Source organism: Anas acuta, chromosome 9 (assembly GCF_963932015.1).
Source record: "Anas acuta chromosome 9, bAnaAcu1.1, whole genome shotgun sequence".
NCBI classification, from domain to species: domain Eukaryota; kingdom Metazoa; phylum Chordata; class Aves; order Anseriformes; family Anatidae; genus Anas; species Anas acuta.
Genome location: NC_088987.1, coordinates 3,549,275 through 3,576,321, shown reverse-complemented (window position 1 = coordinate 3,576,321; position 27,047 = coordinate 3,549,275). Strand labels below are relative to the sequence as shown.

The 27,047-nt window shown below is 39.3% G+C and overlaps 1 protein-coding gene across 5 annotated transcripts in view; it reads left to right on the top strand.

Annotated features, from left to right (window-relative positions):
- The first annotated feature begins 295 nt into the window (after window positions 1-295).
- BCHE (butyrylcholinesterase) overlaps window positions 296-27,047 on the top strand; it is a 54,521-nt gene continuing 27,769 nt past the window's right edge. For 2 of the 5 annotated variants that reach the window (XM_068691787.1, XM_068691792.1), the window contains exon 1: window positions 24,963-26,484. In XM_068691787.1, coding sequence (XP_068547888.1) covers window positions 24,968-26,484 — 1,517 coding nt within the window. In that variant the 5' untranslated portion in view covers window positions 24,963-24,967. Of the gene's footprint in view, window positions 444-21,432; window positions 21,714-24,962; window positions 26,485-27,047 lie in introns of those variants that run through there. The other 3 variants (XM_068691790.1, XM_068691791.1, XM_068691789.1) reach the window with 3 other exon arrangements.

Here is a 27,047-nt window from a genome sequence, read left to right as displayed (position 1 = left end):
GTGCTTAAGGGGAAAAAAAAAAAAGAATAGATCTACATGTCCTCATCCCAGTTCCTGGAAAGATGTTCAAAACGAGCAAAAAACTGCCTTCATATCAGCAGCTATAAAAGTACACTGTCACAGGCAAAGGTCTCAGCAAAGTAGGGAAGGCACAAATGTGTGATCAAAGCTGCGCAGAAATACACGTGTTTCCTTCAGTTGTTTGGCAATGTGTCATTATTTAAGTAAATTATTTACATATAAGAAGTAGCGTATCCTCTGAGTCACGTAATGCTCCTGGCTCCTTAAACTTACTGCTTATCTGACAGCAGGGCAGTCGCAGATATAAGGAGCTCAACGACTTGGCAGTCCTTGATTGGTCTGAGAATGCTCTTTGCTGAAGGAAAGAAGCAGTGAGACGGAAAATCAGCTCTCGAGGTTTGTCTTTTCTGCTTTGGTTTCAGGTAAAAGTGTTTAAAGCTGTGGAGGTGGAAGTTCTGATATTGTAAGAGGCAGATGAGGGGAGTGATACCAGACAGGTTTGGGCCTGAGCCTGTTTCTCCCACAGCCTAGGAGCTGGCTGCTGATCCTGCCAGGGCAGCCTCTGGCACCAGACCAGGCCTGAACATACCTGGTGCTGTGCCTTAAGCTGTGCATGGCAATGGACAAAAGATATTAAGTTGGAAGCTGGGGGTCCTCTGCTGCAGGAGCAATTAAGTAATTACTAATGGCTAAAAATGTCATGTTGGTCCTTTCCATGTATTCTTTGGTGTTGGAAATGAAAAGTGTGCTCTAGGAGAACAAAGACCCAGTTAATTGCATGGTTTTACCTTACTAGAGTAGCCCTTCAATATTTCTGAATACATCTGTTTTTGGACAACCAAAAAAGGGTATATAGATAATTCTGTCTCACACTGTGAGGATGCAGAGTGACTCTACAATGCATACAGACACATGAAAATGAGTTCTGAGGTAGTTTGTACCCAATTTATGGGGGGTCACCCTGATTTAAAAGGGTCTGTTGTGGGACTTAACAGTGCTGCAGAGGAAAGGACAACTCCTAAATTGGTTATGGTAAAAAAAAAATAAACATCAACCTTAAAACTGCACAGGAATATTAGAGTGAGAATTGGCATTAGGCTGAGTAAACCAAATCAGAGGAACATTATGCATCAGTGTGGAACGAAACTGCATGCACTCTTTTCTCTTTAAAGTGTTAGCAGGACATCAAGGTGGAATTAAAATGTTTTAAATGTCAGATGCTTGCTTCTCGTAGCTCCCACCAGGAATTTTCCAATCATCAAAAATCCAGCCATAATAAATGCACTTACACTGCGGTTTGCAGCTATTTCTCTCTAGCTGATAATGCTGTCAGACAGCCTTTGTGCAACAGAAGAAATAGAGCAAACACTTCTCAGCTGATTTCCTGCTACTCCATTGGCATATAAGTGTTGGCAATAAGGGTGAGATGTATAATAAGGCTTCAGATTTAGTTTTCTTTGCTCTGCAGCCACGCCATGAGATAGCAAACCTCAGACCTTAGAGTTCTCCATTAGTTGATGGTGGCTTTGCTAGTTGCTACACCTCTCTGCTAGGCCGGGGAAGACCTCCTGTGAAAGGAGGCTACTTGGAGCTCATCCTCAAGCACAGCTCATCAAAACGCTGCTGATATGCTGGAGCTCTCAGAGTTAAAACTTACAGCAATTAATGCAATGCATCTAACATTTCACTGCTTGAAGTGAAGAACCAAGAAATAGCTATTCCTCCTTCACCACACAGGAGTTTCTTTCTTCTCAATTTTTCCTTTCTCCCCTCCCATTTCTCCCAGCTGACCCCAAGTCCATCCACAGTCCTTCAAAAAGCACACGATGGGCTCAGACTTAGCTGTAGCAGGGGTGAAGTTAATCACCAATTAATGTAGTGCTGAGGTCAGTGCTGTAGGTAATGAGGCTGATTAACACACATGATCCCACAGCAGTGGTTAGCTAAATCTTTGCTTTCTTCCTTCTGGGATTAATCTCAGTTTATACATTTGCTCCTGGTCAGCCAGTGTTTGGATTCTAGATATATCAGGCTGGTCTGTCAGACAGCTTCAGGCTCCCTGGGATCTTCATCTTTTAAATCTTTGCAGAAATATTTCTGCACTTGTACCACAACAGGTATTTTTAAGCCGGCATACTTGTTTTAGTGAGAACGAGAAGCAAATCTGCATTTCTATGGGTTCTGAAAAATGATGTTTCTAGGTTTTCCCAGCTGTAAAACTCTTAGAAAGGCTTTTCTTCCTTCTCTATGCCTGTTTTTCTCTGGCAGAAGTTTGATTGCAATTCTCTTTCCATGTTTTTAAAGTGACTGACTTTAATTTGGATGTATTTTTCCCCTGAAAATCCTTTCAGTCATTGTGGAATTATACAAAGCAGCTTTCTGCACAGGGGAAAAAAAAAAGTCACAAAAAGCATCTGAAACTGTTTCTGCTGGGGGTTGTGTGTGTATTTATGTGGGTGCACACTGTTCGTGGGGAATGCTGCCGCTTTCTGTGCCGAGGCAAAGCAGTTTGCTTCCTACCAGGTGAAAAGGATACTGCAACGCTGCAGTGAGATGGAAATCAGAAAGAAGGGTGAGATGAGAGGCTGGGTACCAATCCCTCTTGCCTCCTTTCCATGCAAAGACGGCATATTAGCAGACTGTCTGGTGATGGTGCTGTAACACAAATAATGCACAAATTAGGTCTTGATGTTCCTGGCCCACTCCAGGTCATTCAAGCTCTATTTGGCAGCACCTATCCTGCTTTTGCTTCCTCTGCTTCTTTGTTCCTGTTCCCAGAGTTTCTCCCATGCAAGAAATGCTCTTCCCTCATTTCTCTTACCAGAGTGCCAAAACAGCTGCAAAATAGATGGGGCTGCTGAGCCTGGAGGGAAGAATGGTCACTGGGGGCCCTGTAAACCAAGCAAGGAAGGCCAGAGGAATGACTCTAAGCAGTGCAGTGGCTCTGCATTTGCACGTAGAAAAATAACTTTTCAAAAAGTAGGGGGTAGGGTGCTATTTGATTTCTTGTTTGTTTTTAACATCTTGGCTCCACTGCTTTTGATGGGCTGCTCTCTATCAGACTGGTTTCAAAGAAACAAGATAAAGTTTAGGATGGTGAAGAAAAAGTATAGATTTTATTTTCAACTAAGTATGTTACTCTACAATGCCAAACCCACTATGGATTTGCTTTCTTTTTCAAATAAGAATGTAATAATACAACAGCATGCAACTTACTGTTGCTGATGGCTTCAAGACCTGCAAAACTGAGCCCTGTGCAAGTTCAGAGCAGCCAAGGAAATGTGGTAGAGCAGTCAGAAAGCAAAATTGTATCTCGGAGAATTTGCCTGTATCTCTGCACCTGTGTTCATCTCAAACTATCATACAAGCTTATTTTGTTTTGTAATGTCAAATCAAACAAAGTCACGTACTTGAGGACAAACAGTAACGTTCAACAGCTCTTGTTAATTTAGGATAGATTGAGTGGAATAGTACAGAAATAAGGCATGAAATATAAGATATTGATGTACTTTCCAATAATGATGCATATGTTTCTGGTTCCTCTGTGTCAATAATGATGCTTCCAGTAAGGTCAGAATGGACAAGGCTTATCGGGGTGGTGAGGAGAAAGTAAATTCTTTCCTATTTCTCCCCCCCCCCCCAAATCTGGTAGGCTGAAACAAGTTGGCTCAGCTTAGAAAAACGATGTAGATGATGCAGATGTCTCCTTCTTATAAATTTTACAGCAAATAAATATGCAGGAGGAGAAAAAGAAATATTGACATAAGAGAAAAGTGGTAACACTCAATAAAAATAGTTGCATATACACTTAGTCTGGAAATTAGAGTAATTTCTAATCATTTCTAATCTAGTGGCTGAGATTTTCAAATGTTAAGAGCAGAGTGGGCAAGAAACTACAAGGTTATATTTAATCATACAATGAGTGAAAAAATATATAATGATTTCTTATAACTGTAGAGGTCTGGATATGATGGACAGGAAGTCTTGAGAAATTTTGCTGTGGAAAATAACATTGACTTTTGCTAAAAACCATTTTCAGAAGGGGGAAAGAAAAGGCGAGCAAAAGCTATCAGCTTGCTCCAGCAAATACATGCTTTTGAGATTATTACAGTTAGTAGGCCTTGAAGCTTAATTAAAGTGTTCTTAACAGCTAAATAACACTAAAGGCAATGGACAAACTAAATTTCTAACAAACTAAAGCAGAATCCTCAGCCTTACCTTCATCAATGTATTTGAAAGTAAGAGAAAAGGAGATATTGAAGAATACAGATTTAAAAAAATTGTCAACATTATATATATATATATATATATATATATATGTATATATGTATATATATATACATACAATTTTGTAGATGTCCCCATCAATACCAATAAAGATCATGGGTAGAATCTGAATTCCTTTCTAGGTAGAAATCAACTGTTGATATCCATCTGTTCCCCTGCAGGGACCCTCAGGACTCAGGACTGCTAATCTTGCATTGTGAATAAAAGGCAAATACTTTGCATGTGCCACACACAACATGAAATAAAATACAATTATTGACTTCAGCTCTACATTATTCTGAAAAGGGTAAATGTACTGTGTACGATGGGAAGCCTTCCAATAACATTTTTAGAAAAATTAGATATTTTAGTTGGCCTACAGTAGGCAACGTTATTTGTAATGAACATGAAAATGTTACATATTCGCATTCATCAATATGCATTGGCATAAGGGAACTGATTTTCTGAGATCATTGCTTCATCAGCTGACAATGAGAATGAAATGTTCGACTTTGCTTTCTGCCAATTCCCCCTGCCATGATGCCTTAATATGAAATATACCACAAAGCCAACTTTTTGGCTGAACTGTTAATCAATTCATGTTCTGAATCATTGTATTCATTGTAGTTAGTATTTTTATCTTGATATATGTGCATTGGATAATTGAGCCAGATTTCTCTAAATCAGTGTGGCCATAGAAATTTTTCAGCTTTTTTAGATGCTGCACAGTTGAAAGACTTGTGCTGGTTTTGCTGGTCAGAAAGGAGAAAAATCGGGTGTAAAACTGTTTTAACACTTTTTAAAGATCTTGTTGCCTAGAAGGCATTTCTGGTTTGTTTCTTCTGAATGTTTTCTATGTTTTCTGTGATGTGGTTTAAACTCAATTCAGGATCAAGGGCATGTGAAACAACAGCAAACTTTTATTGGGTTTATCATTCTGCTACTAGTAATCTGCAACACATTAGCCATTTTGGGCCGCTTTTAAAGAATAAGCAGACACTGAGTTGTTGTTTAGACTTCTGTTTTGAGAATTAAACAGCTGTCACTGAATCCATTAATATCTGTACTGATAGATTAATGAATATTCACCTGCATGAATCTTCAACTACTATTTTTTCCTATATTTACTGGAAAAGTGAGTTTTATGCCATTTACTTCCATGTTGAAAGTCTGCCTAAATCCATGGTATGACTTAAACCTTTAGGTTTAAAACAGAGTTGACCTGGTATTTAAATAATCTCTGATGCTGAATACCATTCATACAGATGCACTAGCAAATTCTTCCACAGCAGCAGCATGGACCCCACTTTTTTTTTTTTTTCAGTGTAAAAGGGGAAAAAATATTTTATCTGTTTTGCAGAGCTTCAGACTCACTGAATGATTTGAAAGAAAATTGTCTTTGTTCTGATTTATGAACAATCACAAGTAACACAGATTCTTCCCTTGGGACATTTCTACTGAAGTGTAACCACAACGAGATTAAGCTTCCTCTTTGCATGCCCTGATAGTCTTGCGGGTACTATTACCAGTTAAGACATACAGACTCATGAGCATGATCTAAAACAAGCAAGTACAAGTATTCATTGCAATAGAGAAGCACATAAAAATTGCTGAGTAAGCTGGTACCACTTTTTACATTATGTTTGGGATTTAAAGTGACAAAAATTGGTCCCAGCAGCAAGCCTTGGGGCACTCCCTTATTAACCTCTCTGTATGTCAAGAATTAGCTATTTTTTCTTCTCCTTTGTTTTCCATATCTCGTGAACAGTTTTTAATCCATGGCAGAAAGTTACCTTTTACCCTGTAGTTATCAAATTTCCATAATGGGCTTTGGTGATGGATTGTGTCGTAAGTCTTCTAAAGCTACAACTGAATGGTCTCCTCAGGACTTCTTTTATTCTCTATTAACTTTTTTTTTTTTTTTTTGCTGGCATTGAACAGATTTGTAGGGAAAGATTTTCAACCTTTCAAAATATGGGAGATTTTTACCTATTTGTTTATTTTCTAAATATCCTGTAATTTTATATTCACATTTATCACTCAGTGTAAGATACTGGGCTTGACGTAGCAGGAGTTGCTTCTCAGATCAGAATTCTAAAAGTGGTAGAATTCAAATCTTCTAAAAGTGGTAAATCTGAAAACCCTCAACATATAGTTACCTCCTTTCTGAATAGAAAAATACGCATTTAAAGTAACCTGATAGAAGCAGGCTGCAACATTGCTATTGTGTTTTACCATAGCTAAGAATCTGTTTGTATTCTGTGGGAGACTATTTTGGGAGATAAATCAACCTTGTGGCATGTCATCTGCAACTCACATGTGATCCACAAATCAAGGCATTGCCAGTGCCCTGATGGGAGCTGAATAACTGAGTTACATTTCTCATGTCTCGTGTTAGAATGAATTGTGCTCCGGCGTATTCCCACAATGAAAGAAGAGGTGTATTTTTCCCTATTCTTTTTAATCTGACCTAAAAGATGTTTTTCTCTGAGTACTCTGTGGGAAGACAGAAGACACTGTCTGCTGCATCCTTCGAGCAGACAGCATGGCAAAACTTCTCCAGCAGCAAGCAAAAAGTTGAAATGTAGCTGGGGAATTATCCTAAAAGATTTGGGAAAGTTAAGACAACACATAGGCAAATGCTTAGGGAGGTGGAATATAAGATTAAACTAAATCATCTCCAAGTGTGACTCTCAGTTATTTTGTCCAGGTTTAAAGACTTGGGTTCCTGGATTTTGTTGTTATGTAGAAAGCAGAGGAGATATCATATCCTGATGATCAAGAGTTATGCTGCTTCTTATATTAGTCTTAGAAGTATGAAATTAATTGTATTATGGGTAAAATTAGCAGGTGGTGGGTTCAGGTATAAACCAATAAGTACAGTTTTTCATGGCTCATAGTTAACGCTATGGATCCTTGAGCAACCTGGTCTAGTGGAAGGTTGCCTATGGTAGGGGGCTTGGAATTATGCAATCTTTAAGGTCCCTTCCTACCCACACCACTCTATGATTCTGTGATCTTGTTGCCAGATGTTCTGGATGCTAGATGTTTACAAGGCTTCAGAAAGTGCTTGAACAATTTCAGTGAAGAAAATTATCTCAGTGGCAATAAGATACAAAAATATCGACTCTCACTGAGACTCATTTTTTTTGCTGGCTGGGAAGTTTTACAAGCATCATTACATCTACTCTGTTCTTCTACTTTGATTTTCCAGACTTCTCTGGCATTTGATGTTTTACCTTTGGACAGACTCAGCATGGCTATACACATTCTTTTTATGTAAAATTTCTCTTATTGAATGAAAGATGTTATAACTTCTCTACAGTTAACATTTCTTTAGTCACACAGAGTGGGAAAAATAATTTTGAATCACACTGTTGTCGGGGTTGATCAGTCCTACAGAAACAAAATATTAAATTGGGTGTTGGGGAACCTGAGAGAAGGTTCTTTGAATACCATCTGTAAGAGATTGAAATAATTAAATCCGTTTATAAGTTAGCAGGAAAAGAAATAGCTCAGGTGTAAAATATCAGGGAGGGTAATCTGAAAAATAGTCTGAAAACAATACGGGCTAATCCAGAATTCAAATGATTAGCCTAATGCAAACAGCAATGCTGCTACCACTGGAAACAGACCTGATGGTCAGCATCTTGGCCAGCCTCTGCCTATTTAAGGTGTCACCCAAGCCGTGTCCTCAGTACACTTGGGTTTTTTGAAATAACATGTGATTGAAAAAACAAAACAGCCTATGTGTGTGTGTGTGTGGGGGGGGGAATGCAGTAGTGAAAGTAATCTGCAGTGACAAATATTAAGGAATGGGTTGTTGGAAACTGCACTGAGTGTAACATCAATTCACGGATCAGCTTTGCAGTGTTTGCATGCTAAGCCTGTGCAGATGGGTTATTTATTTTCATACCTGAATTTCATGGCCAGCAAACACTGCCAGTGGTTTACAGAAAGAGCCAAAGTCCTATGAAATATACCGAGCTGTAAAATCAAGAGGAAAATGAGTCTGAGAGGCTTGTTTTGTTTCTGGTTTTCTAGGATCTGAGGGTCTTCTCAGTCAAATAACAGCTATCAAGCACGGTAGCGTAGCTCTGTGGGTGATGCATACTGCTTAAGGGCAACAGCACAGCCTGGTGGTTTATGGTTATTCTAATGCATCAGATCAGGTATCTACACAGGAAAACGCAGGACTTTCCTTTCCCCTTAAGCCAACTCATTGCCTGTACAGAACTGAAGCTGTTTCTCATTAATTCGTATGTAAGATACTGTTTTACCTCAGGTTTTCAGAATAAATAGAAAAGATGAGACTGCAAGGGTATTGCAAAAAGATGAATTAATAGGTCTCTTCCTTTCCAACATCTATGATTCTGAAACCTCGAGGCATAGTTGTGGCCAGCTAGTACATGTGGTTTTGTGCTGAATGTGTCTGAATTTTTGTTCCAAGATAATAGCCAGAGGCAGATAACTAAAAAAGAAAAGCTTGCAATATGAACTATGCAAAATTTAAAGAAAAAAAAATAGACAAAAAAAAAAGTGTGTTCAGGAAAAATAAGAGTTCATCTTGCTGGCTTTTTCTATAACAATATAGACAAAATAAATAAATAATACATTAACATAAACTGAATATTCAAACACCAATAATAATATTCTCTTTCTTCTGTGTCTTCAGAGTATGTGACATTGGTCAGAGTGTACCTTCTGATGTGACAGTGAAATGGAAAGGGTGCCAATAACATTAATTGCATTTGCTATTTTGCTTGATTTTTGAAGAATGGGCTATGTTATTCCGAGGAATGCAGCTGGCACTGTTATAGCTGCTGAACAAAATTCCTGAAAGCTATAGATAATTTTCAATTTATTTACAGATCTTAGTAAGTGGGTCAAAAGCAAATGGCTGTAGCTAGAAGAGCAGTGCCAGTCCAATGTTGGGGCTGGTCCTAAGTGTAGTTTCTTCTTCAGGCTCCTCAGCTGTGCTTAATTTGACAGAAAAATCCCTTGATGCTAGCCTGTATTGCTTTGAGAGAAAATATATCTTAAGAGAGGCTTATGAAGGCACTGAAAGGCTAAAGTGTTTTGAGCCAAGAAGTAGAATTATTTTTAGCAGTAAAGATTCTTACACCATGGTCACCACAAATAAATGTTTAGGTTTCTCTTTGGATCTTCATACTTTAGTCTGAACGTGGCTGAAGTATGACTTGTAGTGAAGCGCTTTAGGCCGCTTGGCCATACAGTTACTGCATGTAGAGTTTTGTTTAAGCTCACGCTTAAGTTGCATTTATTTTAGTGTTGTAGCTGGAGTTGGGGATACAGAGGATTCAAGACTCATCATACTTCAGTGGAAAAGGAGATATTGGCAGCTCAAGGGGTTTGAGCTGCTTTGGGAGAGGCTGGTGCTGAAGCATAGCTCCTCCTGGCACTCTGAGTGCAAAAACACAACTTTATTTCTCATGTATGTTTCCTTTTCATCACATGAAAATGATAACACATTGGTTCAGGCACTGCCAAATACTTTGCTTGTTGCTCAGCTCACGCAGTAGGTGACAGGGTTAATTTCTGGACGGAGAGCCTTAAGCCAGCCGTTTTGAGCTGAGGCCTCTCCATCAGGCCCTACTGCTGGGTGGTGGCTGGGGCAGCACAACCACATCAGTGCTGGTGGGATCGTTCCCTCCACTCTGCTTCCCATGCTATTGGCCAATACGACCCCATATTGTCATTTTAATAAAAAGGAATTTGTCAGCAACAACTTAATTTATGGCTTGGGGACATCTGCCAATCTTGACAATTGAGGATCAAACGCCCACTCAGAGAATCAGCATGTACCCAGTATTCATGCTTGGCTATGAGAGAGCTCTTTTTTTCCATGTTAAATGAAGGGAACATTTATTAGTATTAGTTTCACAGTGCCAGTTGTGCCACCAAACTGAATGCTGTGTCAGCATTTACAGTACATTTAGAGGGTGAATCATCGCCCTCATAGGCGTAACAATTCTGTAGTACAAATCCACTGTGTTGCCATATGTGTCCACCAAATTCTGTTCTTATTGCTACAAATTTTGTATCAAATCACTTAGGTCAGCTTAAATTTGGAGAGCAACAAAGTAAACACAATTTTTTGGCTGATTAACATGTCTGTGATTGTTGTAAAAGGGTTTGCTTCCTAAACTAAAGTGATGCAAACAGTCTGCCAAGAAAATGAGCTGCAATATTTTTGTTATATTTTTGTAAAGCTGGTTGTAACACTCAGTCATTAACCCAAGAATAGGTGGACACCTGGAAAGTAAAATTCAGATTACTTTTTACATTCATTGGATCTGTCAGACTCAGGCTTGAAATTTCATCATTTTCCTTTGAGTTAAAACATTTGGTGTGTTTGCCTGATGTTTTTACTATGCACTGTTGCAGACGTGGGTAGCACACATTGGCACCATTCGTCTTCAGAGCTGTTAAGGTTGGTATATCAATATCCGTGATTCAGGGACGCCTAATAGCATGCACTGTCAGGATGCGGTGTATCGCATTAAGAGTCATTAATAGCTCTATCCTGTGCACTGACATGATGTAATGTAACAGCTGTCCCATAGAGAAACTCTTAAGGCATCCTGTCAAAGTCAGACATGCTAATAACTGCGGTAGGCGCTGGCACACCGCATGGTGACAGTGCCAGCGTCCTGCCTACCAGCAGCGCTGCAGCAATGCCAGGCATATTGTATGGAGTGCTAAAAATCCGTGCATTAACGGCTCCATTTTTACTGACATTCTCCCGTATGCCCTGCCAGAGATTGATACTAAATGAGATAAGGTGAGCCAAGATCAGACTTGTTTCATGCGACTTTGAGGCACCATGGGGACAACCGAGCTGGCAGGCACATGCTTGAACTCCAAGTACGAATGACTTGTCCTCACTGCCTGCCCTCAGCCTACCTCTTGTTTTGCCTGCTATTGACATGCCATCTGCCAAAAACTCCAGACATCATTTCTCACTGACCCTATCTCAGGCAAACACTTCTGTTTCTCAGTGCACGGGAAGGAGCTTCCCATAAACATTTAACACAACTCTGTTGCCGTACATTCTCATGGCTACATGGTGTATGTGCTGACAAATGTTACTTCGTGGTTTTCAGTGTGTGTATCCCATCTTTCTGCTTCCACCGGATGTCACTTTTCCTAGACTGAAAACTTTTTTTTCACTTGGACTGCCCTTACCTGATGTGTTTACATATCCCACTACAATCACAATTCAAACTACAGCTGTGGAGGGAAAACCCAGTACAACTTTCTGCGAGAAAGGTTTCTTCTGTATAAGTTTAAAATAAAATGGCCCTATAATAAATTCCAACAGGCCAATGGTAAAGACCTTTATGGCAGTAATAGGAAACACTGATTTCTAAATGCCACAAATCATTAAATTAGTTGCTCCTTGGGCACCTGCTATGTCAAATGCTGCTTATTGTCACTGGGCTGAGTGGTCATTGTGGTGTCACTAGCATCTCCAGCAGGTGTGGGGGCTCTTACTATGGTTGGAGAATCTCACACGTTGTTCAAGTGAGGTTTTTGGATACATCTTTAGATGAAGAGGGAATATGTCTGTCTTTCAGTCACTTTACTGAATAATTACCCACCAAGGCATAGGAAGCACTTTTGTAACCTCTGCTGTTGAATATGCATCTGTAGTGGAAATGGCTAAGCTGGAAAATCGCCACTTAACTATTCATAAATCCTTGGGCTCCTGGCTCATGTTTTGGCTCAAGTGTAGCATACTGGATGGACAATAATATCCTTGTTGAAGAGCCCTTTGATAGCTCATCCCACAGCCAGAGATACCAAAAGAAGAGTTTGAAAATTCCTCCAACTTTTTTAGCAGGGGTTGTCTTCAGATGCTTAACCTGGATTGCTAAAGGGATAAGAAGCTCTTAGTCCACTGAACAGACACCAGCCCATGTAATAGATATTGATATTGCTTATAGATATTGATCCTATTGACTCATTAGTTGATCTTCCAAAACAAATGTTTATTTGTATTCACTCTGGCTCTGGTCTGAAGGCTGTTATGTGCTGGCTGTGCACAGTCCCATTTTTTGCTTGCCAAGCAGATGGTCTTCCTGGGCTGGTTTGCAGGGACCAGCTGAACACATATGGACACAGGTATTGGTATAGGGAGGTACCCGTAGACACACCATGGCTGAAATAGCAAGCAGGGCAGACCAGTGGGAGCAATGAAACAGCCAGACAGCCAGTTATCAGGATGCAGTGGTATACAAACTGCAGGGTTTCTTTTTTTTTTTTTTTTTCTTCCATTTTGGAGAAGCTCAAATCTGATATCACAGACTGAATCCCCATTTCCCATGCTTGTCATGACATAAATCTAGGCACCCATCACTGAAACATCATTCTAAGCTTTGCCTCAAAATCTTTTGCATGGTGACACAGTGGGATCTAAAAGGACAACGGTTTGTGAAGAATAGAAAAGAGCTGGATCAGTTTATTTACATTCCCTTTGGTCATACATCTTGTTTCCTGTCTGTTCTGGTACGGTTACCTCACAAACATTTCATACCTTGCCCATCTTCTCTTGACATAGCTTCCAGGTTTCTCTATAAAGTGCTCTGACTCTTGCTTTTCCTGTTTGTGCCCCAGTGCTTAATTTTTATACAGATTTATTGATTGTTTTTCTTACTGTCATTTTATTTTGCTGTTTTACTGCTACAATTAATATTTATTAGAAAAAAAACTTATACTCCGTGCTTAAGGACATCGCTGCACATTTTTTGGCAACGATGAGAACAGCTAACTAAAAATTGAGGGTGAGAATAAAAGGAGTAGGAGAGACAAGGCAGCACAAGAGAGTTAACAAATTGCCATTCACTTTTCACATGGTTAAGTCCTAAACACTGGTAAATGCCCTTTCACTGGGGAGGAGAGTTCATATTTAATATCAGTACAAGTGTGCTTAATCAGAAAGGAAACACCACAGGCATCTGCATTTCTTTGTACGACATTTAAAATCTTAGGTAGTTTTCATCAGCTGCTGACAAGATGTTTTGCATGAACATGAAAGTTAAAATTACTTGAATGTCTTCACTGAGCAAACCTTAGCTATTGTACATCATTTCTCCCATGGCCGTGGGAAATGCGCTGACGTTTTATTAAAGCAATGATGTCCCTGCAGGCTAGGTAATGCTGGAGATGCTGAAAGGCAAACCATGTAAAACCTGCTTAGTGTGGTGACTGCCTGCCTACCTGTGGGTTGGTGAGTGTTTAGTGTTTTTTTTTTTTTTTTTTTTTCCCCATACAAGCGAGTTGCTGCTTTGGCAAAAATGCAGGCTCTTAATGCCATAATACTCCATCTGTGCCTTTGGAACCCATTTCCAGACCAAATCCTCACTACAACCTTTATTATGATTAATTATTGTGCACAGAAGATTCCCAGCTGCAGCGGTGGCTCCAACAACACGCACTGGCAGCTCCCAGGCAGAGAGCTCAGAAGTGACTGTCCTTCCCCGTGGTACATCCACCAGCTGAGGAGCCCTGGAGTAGTTGGCAGGAACTTCTTCTGATCATTGCCTTTGTGACTTTTAGAAAATGCAGCCTCTGAATCCCAAAGGATGAATTCTGTTTACTCTGAAAAATGGATGGAAATGCTGCTCTTATTCAAGATTGCTATTTAAAAAAAAAAAAAAATCTTCAATTTTCAGTAATACTTTGAGAGAAAACCTATAAAACTCAGGGATTTAAAACAAACCAAAGGTGATGTTTTAATGCTCTGTGTGTCTGGATGCAGTTCAGTCTTCCTTATGATCTTGGGCACATCTTTTAATTTCCCAGTATCTCTGGACTGATAAATAGAAAGTCCTTCAGGTTCAAGACTGTCTCTGTGCATTTTGTACTGAACCTGCCTTCAGGCAAAAGGGAGAGAATGAACAGAGAATCGCAATGTTCCTGTGACTGGTAAAGTGCCTCTTCTGCCAAACTGATGTGCATGGTGCCCGCCTGCGGTGCCACGTTCTACCTGCATGCACTGAGGTTTTCCTTTCCTGTTCAACTTGCTGCAACCCATGCTGAAGGAAAATCCACTTACAGATTGTTTTCAGTGTTAAAATGCTACTGCGTGATATGTAGGAAGAGACTGGGAAAAGTCACTCTTGTTTCAGGCTTGTATGATTTCTTTGGTGCAAAGGTGAGAGGAAGAAAAAAGGAGTTTATCAGATAGGTCAATATACCAGGAAATTGTTTAGGGCAGAATATACTGGCAAGAAACTAATGGATGCTACTGATGAAGAATAAGTCTCTCATGAAAAATGATGTTTCATAATAGTGGAACATCATTAGTGTTTCAAGAACACTGTTGGACTCAAAATTTTAATTTGTATCCCTACAAAGATGTAGGTATGTAACATCATATCATATTGAACCTCGTATTACTTTTAAGCTAGTTTCTGTACTTAACATGTAGTCATACAGCAAAACCTGAGGGAGTTTGCTGTACTTCACCCCAAAGCCACCTGCTCTGACAACTCCGTTTTTCAAGCAGATGGTATTGTGATGGATTACCCAATATTCCTGAATCATGGCATGTTCTTGGAAAAAAAAAAAAAAAAATTGCACAGCTGTTTATAATGAGGGTTTCATGATTACACAATGCTTGCACGTCCCCAGAGTGAAGGGGCCTTCTGTTAAAAAGGCACTCGGCCTGAGAAGGTTGCTGCTCTGAGAGGACTTACAGTGCTCAGCAGTGCCTCAGCTTTCAGGAGTGTAATAATCTCTGGACACGACCCGATGGCAGAGGTCAGTGCGTGCCTATGTGTGTTGTGCCATGGGGTAACAAAATGAGCACAACTTCTTCCAGGGTCATCTGTTTTGCCTGAAGTTATATTTCTTTCGCAGAACACATAGACAAAGAGATCAAATCAGCTGTGAATTATAGGAAGTAAGCAAGAAATAACTCTGGAATATTTTTGAGTTTTGCTCTGATGCATCACAGCGAGGGTAAATCAAACACATGACCTGATGCTGACTAGTATCAGTGGTGCCTTCCCCCTACTTGAGCAGAGCTGTTGGAAAGGCACTGCCCGGCTGCCTTCAATAACAGGCGGGCTGCAGAAACCTCTCTCACCTCCTCTCCAATGCACTTCAGACCCACGCAGAGCAGTGACAGGTGGATCTGAAGTTTTACCTCGTGACAGACACCGAAGTTATTTCTGCTAAAACCCATAGCTGTGACACATTCAGGTGCCATGAGCCATTTATTGAAGAGTGGGCAAGGGCATGCTGAGCTTGTTTCCTCTATAACTCTCCACCGTCAGGTCCCAGCAGGTCCCAATGTAAGCCTCAGCCCTTTCATTCACATTTTCAGTGTGCTGGATCAAACTGAAATCTGAAAACAGCAGTGGCTTAAGCTAAACCTTTGGACACCCATATGGCTTTTTTCATGAGAGATATGTATCTCATCGTTACTGAAACTGAAAGATGGAAAATCATAGTAGTGATGAGACCTAAAATAAAGGGTGATAATTGAGAATCGGGAATAGTTCCCGCCTCCCCCATTCAAATTCTACTTAACAGACCCAAATGAGCTAATTTATGGATCAAAATTCTTAGTTATTCACAGAGTTTCAGTCCAGGAGGATGGGTTATCACAGAGTGAACTTGATACTGCTCTTGGTAGGTGATTACCAGTAGCTAGCCTTAGTTTTCAGAGCCACCCATGTGTCATTTATGCTTTTGAGAGTGGACTGCAAAGACACAACTACTTTAATGTATTTAATAGCTATAAAAAATATTTTTTATCTGTTGAATATATTATCACAAGATAACACATAAGATATTTTTTTGTCAGTGAAGGGTCACACATAAACCAATGTCATGCTTTGCAAAATGGCATGCTCTTTACTTGGGGAAAAAAGCCAGCACTAACCCCTAGCTCAGTCCTTGCAATCTCCAGATTCTTTCTTCTCCCACCTGTACACTGGGTGAGTTGGACCATTTAAGTTGGACCATTTACCTTTACCTTTATCTTTTTTTTTTTTTTTTCTTTTTTTAACCATTTATCTGATTGAAGTCAGGAGAGGAAAGGCAGACTAATCTGAACTTCCTTGCTTCAAACATACCCACGCTAGCCTTGGTGGTGTAAAACACATTTTTACGTAATTTTAAATAAGTAGAGCATTAGTATCTGTAGGAAAGAAAATGGAAGCATAAAAATGTAAAACAGTTATAGGCAATTGATTAGTCATCTTCAGAAATCTGTGAAACCTAGCATGTAATTCAATTAAACTTACCATGTTCACACAATATTTCAGCTTTTTGTTAACACTCTGGTTTTACCTGTTTTCTTACAAGCTAAAGAATGGTGCTAATGTTATGCAAGACATGCTGTGTATGAGTTAGTCATTCTTTACTTCCTTTATTGAATCTGATCCCTATATGAGACAAAGTAATGAGTTATGTAAGAATACCATAGGGGATTAAGAGTAAATGAACATTCAAAAGAAATAATAATAACAATAGAGCGTCTATCTTTCCACTGGCTGTATTTTCTCATTGGCTCAGATTTCTCCAAGAATTTTCTAAAAGTGCAGACCATAACTGTGCTAATAAAGAGGAAATTATATTAACCTATAATTAGAGTAGTAATAAGAAAGTTACAGCAGGTCATAATTGAAACAATAAGAGGAAAATATAATTATGTTAATGGCTTATATGAGTGTTAGTGTCTTCTATATACTTAATAAATTGGTATCCATTTTCATGATATGCATCTAAGACACCTTTCCTAATATTATCAAATTTCCCTTCGAATCAATTGGTTCTCATGACTTTTCTAACTATTTGTTAATAGAAATATTGTTTGAAATTTCTGCTAGTCTCAAACAGCAACTGAAGCCTCCTGAGCAGAGCAGACCTGTGTTGTATTTACTGGCACAATCTGGAAATGCTCACCCTGGCATTGGGTGATGGCATTTCAGAAGGTTCAGACCGTGGAACAGCAGTCATCTCTGGAAGTGTTGAATAGTTCAGGAGATCAGCCATGTGGATGATACCAATCTTCCCAGCAAAAAGCTTATGTTGAGACAAACCCCTGCGTCTCAACGGAGCCTTGCTGTAATACCTGGATGGCATTAACTACATCAAGGATATTTTCAGCTCTGCTTCATTACTCTCTCAGTTTTGGCAGACACCTACTCCACCACATATTTTGTGCACTTCTATGGTGGAATTCTCATCCTAGAAGCTCCTCTAGAGTGAGACTTCTCTGAATTACCAGAATAATGACAGGATTTCAGACAGGTCTGGTGTGACCAGCTGCAGTCAGTTCTAGCAAGACTCAGTCTCTCAACAGGTGAGAGTGTTATGGTGTCAGTGTTTTACATTAACATGAAAATTTACATACAGAGGTGTCACGTGCAGATGAGATTTGCAGAAGAAATACAGGCAGAGCAGGAAGAAGTAACTGTCCCAGGGTCACTGTATATGGACAACTACTGTGCAGAGATGCTCTGTAAGCAGGGTGAACTCAACTTAAAATCAAAGGCAATTATTTATTTCTTAATATGCATAGTCAAATAATGTGAGTATAAGCCCCAAAGCTGAACATTAGTGGATCCGTGCTGCTGCTGAGCTCCTGTCTTCTGTTTTTTCACCTGAAGATTTCACAGCTTTTGGCTTCAGTGTTTTTCCCATTGAGTCCTTGAGCTGCTAACTGTCCCCATCTCAGCAATCTTACCCCTGTCTGCAATTTCACCTTTCTTATCTTGTACAGCTTGAGTTTATTTGTTTTCTTCACAGCTTTTTCTCACGACATAGCAGTTTTCTCAGAAGTGCAAGCCAAGGTCATGCAGCTGCTCTATGGGAAAACTCAGCCTGTGATTGGAGACAGCCAAGCCCCCCAAGGGAGCTTACCAGAGCTGGAATTTAAACAAAACCTCTTCCTTTATTTTTTTCTTAAAACGGACATTTCTTATAGTATAGCCATAATTTGACTTTCGATTCTCCTCTCAGCAATTAAAAAAAAAAAAAAGAAAAAAAAGTTTCCTACCTATACATACAATTTGTATATATATATTTCCAAACACTTCACATGTGATATCTTTTATATTGAAGTGACATTTACAAAGCTTTTCAGCCTGGCTATTCTTATGGGAGCCCAGGTGCTCTTTCTGAGACTGTAAGTGGCTTGGAAAGGCAGGGTCAAATCCAGAGCAGGGGACACTTCGCATGTGAACAAACCTTTAAAGCCTAGAGGACATCCTGGGAAAGGGGCCCATGGTTTCTGCTCAGAATAGCTGAGATGCATCATTTTCAAACAGGTTTTTCCCTCGGAGATTCTCAGCTCTGTTAGATGACTCCTGAGTATAATCCAAAATGTGCATCACTTGGGGTATTCGTAAAGGTAAACATCTGCTTCTGTCTAGGTAATATCCTGAAGGGCAGTTTAATAATAAACAAAAACATGACAAAACCATTTGATATTTCTATAACACATATTGTTTAAATTCTCTAAGCTTCTTAGGCTATTAAATGTCAATCTTTCCTAGAGCTGGCCTTTGTTTTCATTTCCTAAGAGACCTGGGCACCTCTTCCACCAAAATTCCTGTGTCAGTGTGAGATCTATTTCATATGTATGTGCTGAATGATGAAAAAACTCCTATCTTTGGGGGCGATTTTTTAAGAACCTTGCCTGAAATAAAGATTTGTATGACCTCAAAAAATAGTCTGACAGATAGATGGCTAAGGATATTTAAATGTATCATCAGTATATAGATATATATATATGCATATAATCATATATAAACATGCTGTTCTATATGTCTGCTCTTTTGTGCCACCTTTCCTTTAAAACTCTCAAAGGAAAGCTGAGAAAATGACCAGTCTACACAGAATTACTAAAGGCATTAAGTGTATTTAATCTCTAATTTTCTCTCAGGTATTTTTAGTAATCTAAGGAATAACTAAAATAAGTGTTTCTTCTCACAGCACATGGTGGTGAAACTTTAATTTATATGTTAATTTTTTAATTAAAGGAAAAATCATAGAAGGGGGTTTACTTTTGTTAAAAAGTATAGCATTATATTCTAACACTGGACTAAAGTGTAGCAGTCAAGAATTATAACAGTCTCCACAGTTGGCCTCAGTGTCCCCATTCCCTGAAGACAGCCAGGTAACCCCAAGGCTGAACTGAGAGCCAAAACCAGCGATCCATTTCCCGCAGGGTCACCTTGTTGGAGCCCATGGGAATGCTCCACATTTTGCATTTAGTAACTGGGCCCGCGTGAGGGTGTGTGGCTGCTCCCAGAGCCTTAGGAAGCAGGGAAGGGGAAAAGAGAGAGAACAAGGTGGAGAAAGCAGATGTGGTACAACATGGCCAACTCTGGAAAAACGATGAAGCCAGAAAGAGAATTTTGTATATGTCTTCTCCTCATTTTCTTCTGCTGAAGACCATGATGAAGGTTGAGAAAACAAGTTTGTCATAAGCATCCAAAATACCTTGTTTAAAAGTGGCTTCTAACAAGTTTTGCGGCTTATGATTCATTCCTCTGATGTCATGGAAATGAAGCAAATGTGTGTCACCTGGCAATGTTCCCAACAGAGGCATTTGAGTCAGTGAATGTGTGTGTCAGAGAAAATTGGAAACTGCCTTAAACAGCACAACTTAGTGTTTCCTGCAAGAAACTGCACCTGAAAAGTTTTAATCAGCTGGAGTTGTCTCTAGACTTGATTTCAAATTAACCCTAGTTTATTATTTAGGATTTATGTTTACATAACTGCAACCAACATCTTGGCTAGGAATTCTGAATTTCAAACTAGCAACTGTATTGGACACTTCCATGCCAAAAATTTTGGGATTTTTAATGTGGATTGGGTTTAGAATGGGATATATTCTCTCCAGTGGACAGGTCCCTACAATGCACCCATTGAATGTCTGATTCTGAAGGTAGATCATAAAATTACTGGGAAAGACCAAATGAACATGCTTTCTTGAGCATTTCCCTATTAAAATACTATTTCATATGCTAGCTTCTAAAAATCGTTTGTAGTCTCCATGTTAAGGTCTATAAACTTCATACTTTTTATTTCTGCTTTATTTCTGTTCTACACTTTGCCAAATATTGCTTTTGTGTAATTGAAACAGAGCTGTAGTTTGATTAAACAGAGGGAAGGTAATTGTCTCAAGCTCCAGCAGGGGTAGCAAAGGCCTTGGTAGCAGCTAACCTTGCAGGGTGGGACAGTTGCTTTACCCAGAGCAGCCTTGCAGAGCGGATGCTGCCCGGGGCCAGGAGCCCTGGCCACCAAGGGACGGCCTTCCAGCATCACACAGTGGCTCAGGGGCATGGCTTTGACAAGACATTTTCTAACTGGGGTGTATATGATTTATTTATTCTCTCCCCTCCCTGTCTCTTTTCTGCCTTCATTTCTACCTCACGACATTTGCACTTTATCTAAGCTCTCCGGAGCTGGCTCCGTAGCTTGTAGCAATGCGGGTCCTGCTCCCAGCTGGGGATGGGTCAGGCACAGATTCACAAACACCGTGGGCCCCTGCGCTTTGTGACATGTCCCTAGCTGGGCAGCAGCCCTGACAGCTCTGGCACACAGTTTAGATTGGGTTGGCATCCCCAGCCTCGATCTCTGACAGAAACAATACTTTACAGACTCAGGAAAAAGGAGTATACTTGTATACTAAAGGAGTATACTCATACAGTAAGAAGTAGGATGATTCATTTTTTTAACCCTAAAAAGAGAAAGAAAACTGTGTGTGATGCCATACGGTTACCGTTTTTCACCCTAACATCATTATAGGACAACACAGACGTCTACAGTAGTCCTCAGATGGCCAGGAGTCAAGTAGTACCAGTGATGCTTGCCAGTTGTTGACATGTCTGTGCAGTGGACACTCCTCTTTTATCTGCCACAGTTGTTTATAACCAAAAATAGTGACTAATGTTACAGTGAAAAGAAAACTTTGCGATACTTTAACATTGTGCTAATCTTGAGCTGTACATCAGCGAAAAAGAACAGGTAGTGTCAGTGTTCCAGGTGTGATGAAGGAAAGAGGCAGGATTTTACTATATTTGTAGTTCTGTTTATCTTCCCAGATAAAACTGTTGCCCTGTGCTAAAAACAAATCACTGCCTCTTCCCTTTCCTATAGAAGCTCATGCCTGATTTCCTCCAAAACGGGTTTCTCTCTGTAGCATTTCTCCAACGATACCATTAGCCTTTGAGCAGATGTCAGATACTAAGGAACGGCTGCCTGCAGATCAAGTTGCTGCTGCCAACTCTCGCGAGCTTTGTGTCAGAAACAGTTGATTATAATGTCAGTACTGTCCAATTTACGGGCTTAAAGCAGCAGCTGCATACTGCATTTTCCCTGAAGTATTCAAAGAACCTGACTCTTAAAAACTTTGTAGTTCTTGTAATAGAATTGGGGTAAGTGATTCTCTATTTAAACATCTCTGTCTGCCAGGGTAATTTACAGTTCAGCTTGATTTGCACGGGGATTGTGATCTTTTAAAATGTTATGCTCTGCCCATTTGTTGCTCTCTTGGGAAAACTCACTCCGCTCCGCAAATGGAACGAGTAAGCAGGCGTGTGTATCAGACCTTGGTATTATTCAAGGGATCCTGGGCTAAGTAAATTAAACTGAGCCAGAAATCACTTATTAATTCAACCATCTTTTCTATTTAAATAGTGTCTTTATATTCTTGTGTGTAGATTTTTTGGCTGGGTAAAGATTTGCAGGGAGAAGAAACAATCATTGAAATAGATTGAATTCCCTTGTGGAATAAGAATACAAAAGTGTATTTTGTTTAACTTTTGATGGAGAAAACTACTACAGAAGCAGCTTTTTAATGTATGCAAATACATTATATGATATGAGTCTACTCGGTTAAGGTTGATGAGCTAAAGCACTCTTCTGCTCTTTTACTCTCATAGTAATAATCAAGGAATATTTGTTTTTCTCAGTGTGTTTTTCATCGTTGAGTTTGTTTTAATGCAGCATTAGAAACCTTATTAAATGTAATACTAGTCTTACATTAAAGGTGTAATTATAATCCTCTGTCCTTTGCTACTTTAGTCAATATTAGCAGAGTAACTTGAGACCCCTTTCATTCAGTGGTACAAAACTTCTGCATTTTTCATGCTTGTTCTATTTCAAACTTTTTCTTTAAAATGCCTACTATCCTCTTGCAGAAACCATTAACAAGGTACAGAATTTAATTTGGAGTTAGTCTTTTTTCTCATGTAATTCTTGTGTAAAACTTTATAGGATCAAAAGTTATGCCTGCTACAGCATTTTCATCCTCTCCCATTCTTTTCTAATTAACAGGGGAAGACATAGCACAATTAATTTTAATTACTATTTAGATAGTAAAAGCTTTAGGAACTGTAACCTCTCTTTTTTTAGTTAGCACCTTTTTATTTTTTTTTTCTTCATCTTAATGATGATGTTTGAAACCTCTTACTATTTCCAGCTTGTTGTTATTGTTCGTTCCTAGGCAATGCATTAGAGGTGAATATGGGGGGGGGGGGGGGGAAGGAGGAGGAAAGAAAGTGTCAATGAAACAGCAAACATAGAAATTACCTTTCCCATCTGACAGTACTATGTAGTGGGTGCATGCATACCCAGCTAGATTCTACTATTACCATTTCTGGGCTGACTGTGAAATAGGAGCAAAGAGCTTAATCCTAACCTAATTTTAACATATTTTTTTTTCACATCCAGCTCTTACAATTTTTTACTTATTTTTTATTTTTTTTTATTTTTAATCAGAATGAATGAAAAACCAAAAGGACTAGCACACAGTGAGGGGAGCTAAATAGCAGTCAAGGGTACGAGCCTCCCTCACGGGGACTGTGGGCTGCCGGAACAAGCCTCTGCTTAAACCAGCTCTACGGGAGTTGCTGGACCACGTGGGTCGTCCAGATTGACTCTTTACGTCTGTAAAGTTTAGCATATATATTAAGCTTAGCATTCACAGGTGTCTAAACACCAAGCTTACAGCTGGGTGGAGCATTAGACCAACTCTGAAACCTATTACCCCATTAACTGCCTTTTTTTTTTTTTAAATAAAAAGACAAGAAAGTAAATGCTAAATTTTTCTTAATTTTATCTATATTCTATCTATTTTTATGAATGCTAAAAATACCATCTCTGAAGGTTCTTTTCTGCATGTTTGATGCAGTTGAGAACTTCCTTGCACAAAATGTTCTTTTTTTTTTTTTTTTTTCCCTTGCATTTTCTTAGTTTATTTCTAACAATATGCAAACAAGCAAGAGGAGCTCAGATTAGGCGCACAGCTGTACTTTCCACAGAAATTAGCCTCCTTCCTTTTAAGGACACAAGTGCTTCTCATTAACAAAGAATAGCCTGTTTAAAGTAGCTGGACAGAGTACACTATGTACAACAGGGCAATAAGCAAAAAATAGAAGGAAACTTTGTTGAGCATTTTCAAATATGTAAGCCATAGAAATTAGTTTATGTAAATGGTATTTTTCTTGCTTTTAACTTTTGAGAGGATGATACTGTGTGTTTTTTAATAGTATTTGGAAAGGCAGTAGTAAATGCGACCATTAGTATAGGCTATGTAATCAGCATCTGTACCTTTAGCTTTAAGATAGTATTAATCATTACTTTGAAAAGTTCTTAGGAAGCAAACACAAGAACATAAATTATGAGGAACCACCTATGTATATTAAAAAATCATATATATATATTTTTTTCACATTTGATTTTTCATTCTCTATCATGGAAATGTGACTGCTTGTCATGATTATGACGGTTATAAGCCTGGTTAAGTTGCTTTAGGGAAATAAGATCTCGATGTTTCATTTAGGTCTTGGCGCACCTCTGTATGCAGTTGCCCACAGGAGCTAATGAGCTGGCACTCAGTTCAGAGGTACTTCATGTACTCCACTTGGTAAAACACTTTCCGATCTGAAGACGTATTAGTAATGAGTTTACAGCAATGCCATCCTAATGGTTTGCTTCAGCCGAGGCATGCACTATGACGTGAAAGCATAGCTCAAAAATTACCTGGACCTGGAAATCCTTGGATTAAAACTTGGTTTCAAGTTCTGTTTCATTGTTTTTGGGATGTGTGGAAAAATCTGTGACTATCGATGTTTATAATCTCCCTTTATTGATCTGAGAATGCAAATTGCCAAAGAACCCCCAAACAGAATAACAGTTAATTGGGCATGGCCTTTTGTGTCGCAGATCATAAAATATTCTTCTGTTCATCATGCCAGTGAAAATGCAAGTGCTTAAGTCACCTGTTGGTGGTGTGAGATGTTGCTGGTATTTGGGAACAGAAGAGGCAAGCATCAGGCTCAACAGTACCCTCAAAACATCTCCCTGGTCAGCGCTGTGGATTTATATCAATGAATGTCATGATATATGGCTTATGGCCATGTAGTCAGACTGCTTATTTTCTTTTTTTGGTCTGGTTTCCTCACTTCTATGTTATTTTAGTGACAGACTTTTTCTGAAACACAGTATTAAATACTAGATCCTAAACATAGCTTTTGCAACAAGGCTGACAAAAAGTCATGGTTAAAGACTGCTTGAGTTTTGTGCAGCAGCACTGTCTTATTTTCTGTGCCCTTGGGATGACCTGTATCCTGATAATACATCAAAATAGTAATCTTGAATTTCTTTTTTTTCCTGTGTTTCAGGCATCATGATTTGGGTAAATGGTACAAATATCCATACCAGATTTCTTATGTGGCTTCTTCTCCTGTATATGTTCATCAGGAAGGTAGTGCCTGAAGACAACATCATTACAACCAAGAATGGCAGAGTAAGAGGGACGAACCTGCAGGTACTTGGGGGGACTGTGACAGCCTTCCTTGGAATACCTTACGGAAAGCCACCCATTGGTAGACTGAGATTTCAAAAACCAGAACCTCATGAGAAGTGGTCAGATGTTTGGGATGCCACAAAACATGCGAACTCCTGTTATCAGGTTATAGATACAACTTTCCCTGGATTTCCTGGATCAGAGATGTGGAATCCAAAAACTAACCTAAGTGAAGACTGCTTATACCTTAATGTATGGACTCCTTCTCCCAGACCCAAGAATGCAACTGTCATGGTTTGGATATATGGGGGTGGCTTTGAGTCTGGGTCAACTTCCTTGCCTGTCTATGATGGCAAGTTTCTAGCCAGGGTAGAAAGAGTAATTGTAGTTTCCATGAACTACAGGACTGGTGCATTAGGATTTTTGGCTTTGCCAGGAAATCAGGAAGTTCCTGGAAATGCAGGTTTATTTGATCAAAGACTAGCACTTCAATGGGTCCAGGAGAACATAGCAGCTTTTGGAGGCAATCCAAAAAGTGTAACTATATTTGGAGAGAGTGCTGGCTCGGCTTCTGTAAGTTACCATATCCTTTCTCCTAAAAGCCATCCTTTATTCACAAGAGCCATCATGCAAAGTGGATCTGCAAATGCCCCTTGGGCTGCAATAACAGCATCTGAGGCCAGGAACAGAACAGTGGCTTTGGCTAAACAACTCCATTGTCCCACCAGCAATGAGACAGAGCTAATTCTCTGCCTCCAAGACAAGGACCCAAAGGATATATTGGAGAATGAAGTTTATGTCACAAAATATGCCCCTCTTTTACAAATATATTTTTGTCCAACTGTGGATGGTGATTTTCTATTGGACATGCCAGAAACATTGATTGAAAACGGCGTTTTCAAACAAACACAGATCTTGGTTGGTGTTAATAAAGATGAAGGATCGAGTTTTCTAGCATATGGAGTCCCTGGCTTCAGCAAGGACAGTGATAGCTTGATAAACAAAACAGAATTTGAAGCAGCTTTAACTCTGTCCTTTCCAGAAGCAAGCCAACTTGCAATAGAATCAATCATTTTTCAATACACAGATTGGGAAAATGAGCAAAACCCAGAACATTACCGTGATGCCATGGATGATGTTATCGGGGACTACAATATCATATGTCCTGCAATGGAGTTCACCAAAAAATTTGCACAACTAGGACACAATGCATTCTTTTACTTTTTTGAACACCGATCCTCAAAGCTCCCTTGGCCTGAGTGGATGGGGGTAATGCATGGTTATGAGATTGAGTTTGTGTTTGGACTGCCTCTAGAAAGAAGAGTTAATTACACCAAAGCTGAAGAAATCTTAAGCCGGTCCATGTTGAGGTATTGGGCAAGTTTTGCGAAAACTGGGTAAGTTTACAGTACTAAAGTTTGTTTGGTTCAGATGGTTACATTTTTATTTTTTTTTTTATTTCAGAGACAGAAAAACCTTAATTGTCTTGATAATGATTTGATGCCTGATGAGAATGATGAGAAAGGATTAACTGTTCAGCTAGCCATAATTCCTACGTTAGTTCCGATAAAAGCATCGTCTTAGTAAAATAAACTGTTGACGTGTAGCTTACCGTATTGAGTGAGCTTAAGAAAGCAATGTTTATCCACCTATGAAAATAAATACAAAACATTTTTTTTTTGCCATGGTAGCAGTTGGTACAAATAAGGTAGTGGTTTCAAGTTTTAGAAACAAAATATTTTGAATTCTGAAGACCTCAAAAAATACAAGTAGGAGTAAAAATTCCAAGTTGCTTTCGGATGTACTTTGCTCAGAACATTCAGGTATGTAACGTGGAGGTATATTTTATTCACATGATGAAATGATTTGGATTGCTGGATGTTCTCTTCAGAAAGCCTTAAGTTCCCATATGTACTGTAAGTATAACCCTGAGTTTCACTGAAGCCAAAAACAAATCACT